At 52.0% G+C, this 2,611-nt stretch overlaps 2 protein-coding genes across 3 annotated transcripts in view; both read right to left on the bottom strand.

The window, feature by feature from the left end:
- PPTG_19628 (hypothetical protein) overlaps positions 1 to 539 on the bottom strand; it is a gene marked incomplete at both ends in the record, with an annotated part of 2,621 nt that extends 2,082 nt beyond the window's left edge. The window contains one exon of the mRNA XM_008918125.1: positions 41 to 539. Coding sequence (XP_008916373.1) covers positions 41 to 539 — 499 coding nt within the window. The remainder of the gene's footprint in view (positions 1 to 40) is intronic.
- Positions 540 to 648: 109 nt separating this feature from the next.
- On the bottom strand, positions 649 to 2,543 carry PPTG_19627. Of its 2 annotated transcripts, XM_008918123.1 has the most exons (5): positions 2,175 to 2,543; positions 1,970 to 2,109; positions 1,454 to 1,892; positions 1,097 to 1,382; positions 649 to 1,016 (listed from the first exon to the last, which is right to left on the bottom strand). In XM_008918123.1, the coding sequence occupies exons 1-5, from the start codon at positions 2,426 to 2,428 to the stop codon at positions 780 to 782; spliced, it is 1,356 nt and encodes a 451-aa protein (XP_008916371.1). In that variant the 5' UTR covers positions 2,429 to 2,543; the 3' UTR covers positions 649 to 779. The 2 variants fall into 2 exon arrangements, with proteins under 2 accessions (XP_008916371.1, XP_008916372.1); XM_008918124.1 differs by lacking the exon at positions 649 to 1,016 and having other exon boundaries at positions 1,045 to 1,382.
- Between the last annotated feature and the right edge of the window lie 68 nt (positions 2,544 to 2,611).

The raw sequence follows: 2,611 nt of genomic DNA, 5'->3' as shown, positions 1-2,611 counted from the left end.
TCGCCGTTCTCTCCCTCCTTGAGACCAAAGAGACGCTGACCAGCCGTGCGGAAAATATCGGGCGCAGGCTTCCCGCGCTTCACGGCCGGGTCGTCACCACATACGATCGTGGAGAAGAAGGAGAAAAGCTTCGGATGGTGCTTAATCTTGGCTTCCACGACGCTCCTGCTGTTGGAAGTGGCCAGCGCGATGGGAATGCCCCGTTCGTGCAGAGCGGTCAGCACCTCGACGCCGCCCGGGAGTTCTTCGACGCGGTCCGACATGTCCCGCATGCTCTTTTCCCATTTCTTGAATAACTCTTCCGGGGTGATAATCTCCTCGCTGAGCCCAGCGGCGGTGATTGCCATGCGCGTCCAGTCGGCTGGAGGACGCCCTAGGGTGGTTTTGTGCATGGTCATAGTGAATTCCTTGCCGAATTCGCGCATTATGGCGTCGATAACGAGGCGGCTCGGCTCCTCTGTGTCCAATAAGGTGCCGTCCATGTCGAAGATGACGCCGTGCACCTTGGGTTTAAAGAACGCAGGGATGGTGTTATTCATGATGATGGGATTGCTACTTCGAATGCAAATTGCAGTGTGGTAATATCGGGTGCGTTTTTGAAGTTCGTCTACATCATCCCTCTTACAAAAGCCAAGTGTGGTGGGTGTATCGGAATGATTATACATGTATTCGTTTTATTGGTGTCGTCCATCAAAATGTCACGTCGCATTTTATTCGATTTCAGATATCCTTTCATCCGAAGATCCCACTTTTTTTTAATTCTCTAAGCAAAACTTTCACTACTCGAGGTCGTCGTCGGTGATCTCCTTCTGGTCGGTATCCTGATCTTCACCATCGTAAATGTGTTCAGCCATCTGCCAGATCTGCAGAATGTTGTCCTCGGCAACCGACGACACCACCCACGGTTCGTTCGGATGCCACGAAAAGTCCACAACATTTGCTGTGTGGCCGGCATGAATGAACAGCAGCTCAGGCGGGCCATCCTTGGCGTCTTCAGCTGCTTGCTCTTCTCCGATCTACAGTTAATAGCGATCATTGCCACAAAGTCAAACATCAACACGCACTCCGAGTATTTGCCGGCATTTCAATGATATACCTTGGTGAGGTCCCAAATGAGTACACGACGATCAGCAGAGCAGGAACCGAGGACGCCATCATGATGCGGCGACCACTGGATCTGATAGATCTCGTCCGTGTGGCCTTCCAGGGAGTGCAGCTTGGTCTTTAGGTTGCGCAGGTCCCACAAGTTAATCTGCTTATCAGATGACCCCGTGGCGACGAGGTACTCGTTCGATGGACTGAACGCGAGGCAGTTGACTTCAGCCGAGTGAGCCAATACGGTCGCCGCTGGCTTGTCGTAGCTCTCAGACCGCATATCCCAGCTTCACCATTCAGATCAAGATAGGCAGTTAGATCGGCATCGGTAATGTTGCAATCCATTCCAGGAACTTACATGAGCAGCTTCTTGTCATCACCGACCGAGCCGATGATCTTCGGGTGATGCCAGTGCCATGCCACATCCTCAATGACGTCGCTGTGGCCAGTGTACTTGTGCAGAGGCTCGACTGTTGTGCCAGCCTTGGTAATATCCCATTCGCAAATGATCGCGTCGTTGGAACCGGAAATGAGGTGGTGCGTTTGGTGCGGGTCCCAACAGAGGCCGTAGCCTTCCTTACCGTGGCCCAGTAGTCGGTGTGTCGGTTCAATACTTTCTCCAGCATCAGTTTTGATCTTCGAAATGTCGAACACGTGCACTTCAGCGCTAGGGGTCTTGGTCGCCACAAAGAGGTTATCGGACGGCATGCAACGCGCTCGGTTCACCTCGCCTTGGTGGCTAAAACTAAGCGAGGTCTTCATCTTGCGCTCAACGGCATTATTGTAGTCACCCAACTCTGATCAGCCATAAGATATCAACAAATACCGTCAACGGAAACGAAACAACGAAATGGAAGCACTCTTTCTTCTCTACCTTGGGTGTCTTCATTCAGCTTGCACGCGTCGTCTAAGGGCAGCCACACTTTCGCCTTCATCACCTTGTTTTGCTCCGCTCCCGACGTATTTGTGCCCAGTAGGAGCTCATACTCGCAGAAATCTGACGTGTTGTTAGTTCTGTCAGGGCATCAGCAACAGATTAAACTCAACTCCCCATGCAAACAATTTCGCATTAGACGCACGGCGCAGAGAGCCACTGGACAGTCAGTGAGGGCCAATCAAGCGAGTGGGTTATCACGAGGTCATATAAGAACGGCGTGTTTTTCTTCCAGGTCCGGTACTCCTCGCTCTCAAGTCTCATATCCGGCTCGACTTCCTCGTCCTCGGCAGCGTCACCCGCATCGCCGGTGAGGTCCTGAACCTCCTCCATAGGAGAAGGGTCCGTGTGCTCAGCAGCGTCAGACATTTCGGCCGCAGAGCTGGGAGAGCGCGACATGGTACTCAAAAATGCTCCAGTAACGGCGTTTCGTTGGCTGATAAAGACTACGATTGGCAATTTTGAGGGGAACTCCAGGATGCAATTGTTTGCCGCTCTAGTATTGCTTTTTTGTCTTTGCAAACGCGGGTGAACAAACTTTTGGGTCTAGTACATTCAAATTAGACTAACCTCATCATTGCA

Source organism: Phytophthora parasitica (assembly GCF_000247585.1).
Source record: "Phytophthora parasitica INRA-310 unplaced genomic scaffold supercont2.143, whole genome shotgun sequence".
Taxonomy (NCBI): domain Eukaryota; phylum Oomycota; class Peronosporomycetes; order Peronosporales; family Peronosporaceae; genus Phytophthora; species Phytophthora nicotianae.
This window is presented reverse-complemented; position numbering and strand designations above follow the sequence as displayed.

What these genes read in the sequence shown, in the direction of transcription:
- PPTG_19627 (XM_008918123.1), bottom strand. Translation starts at nt 2,428, where the DNA reads ATGTCGCGCTCTCCCAGCTCTGCGGCCGAAATGTCTGACGCTGCTGAG. An exon ending in GTCCAGTGGCTCTCTGCGCC is followed by an intron (nt 2,110 to 2,174) that starts GTGCGTCTAATG and finishes ATGCCCTGACAG; the next exon opens with AACTAACAACACGTCAGATT. An exon ending in GCTGAATGAAGACACCCAAG is followed by an intron (nt 1,893 to 1,969) that starts GTAGAGAAGAAA and finishes ATGGCTGATCAG; the next exon opens with AGTTGGGTGACTACAATAAT.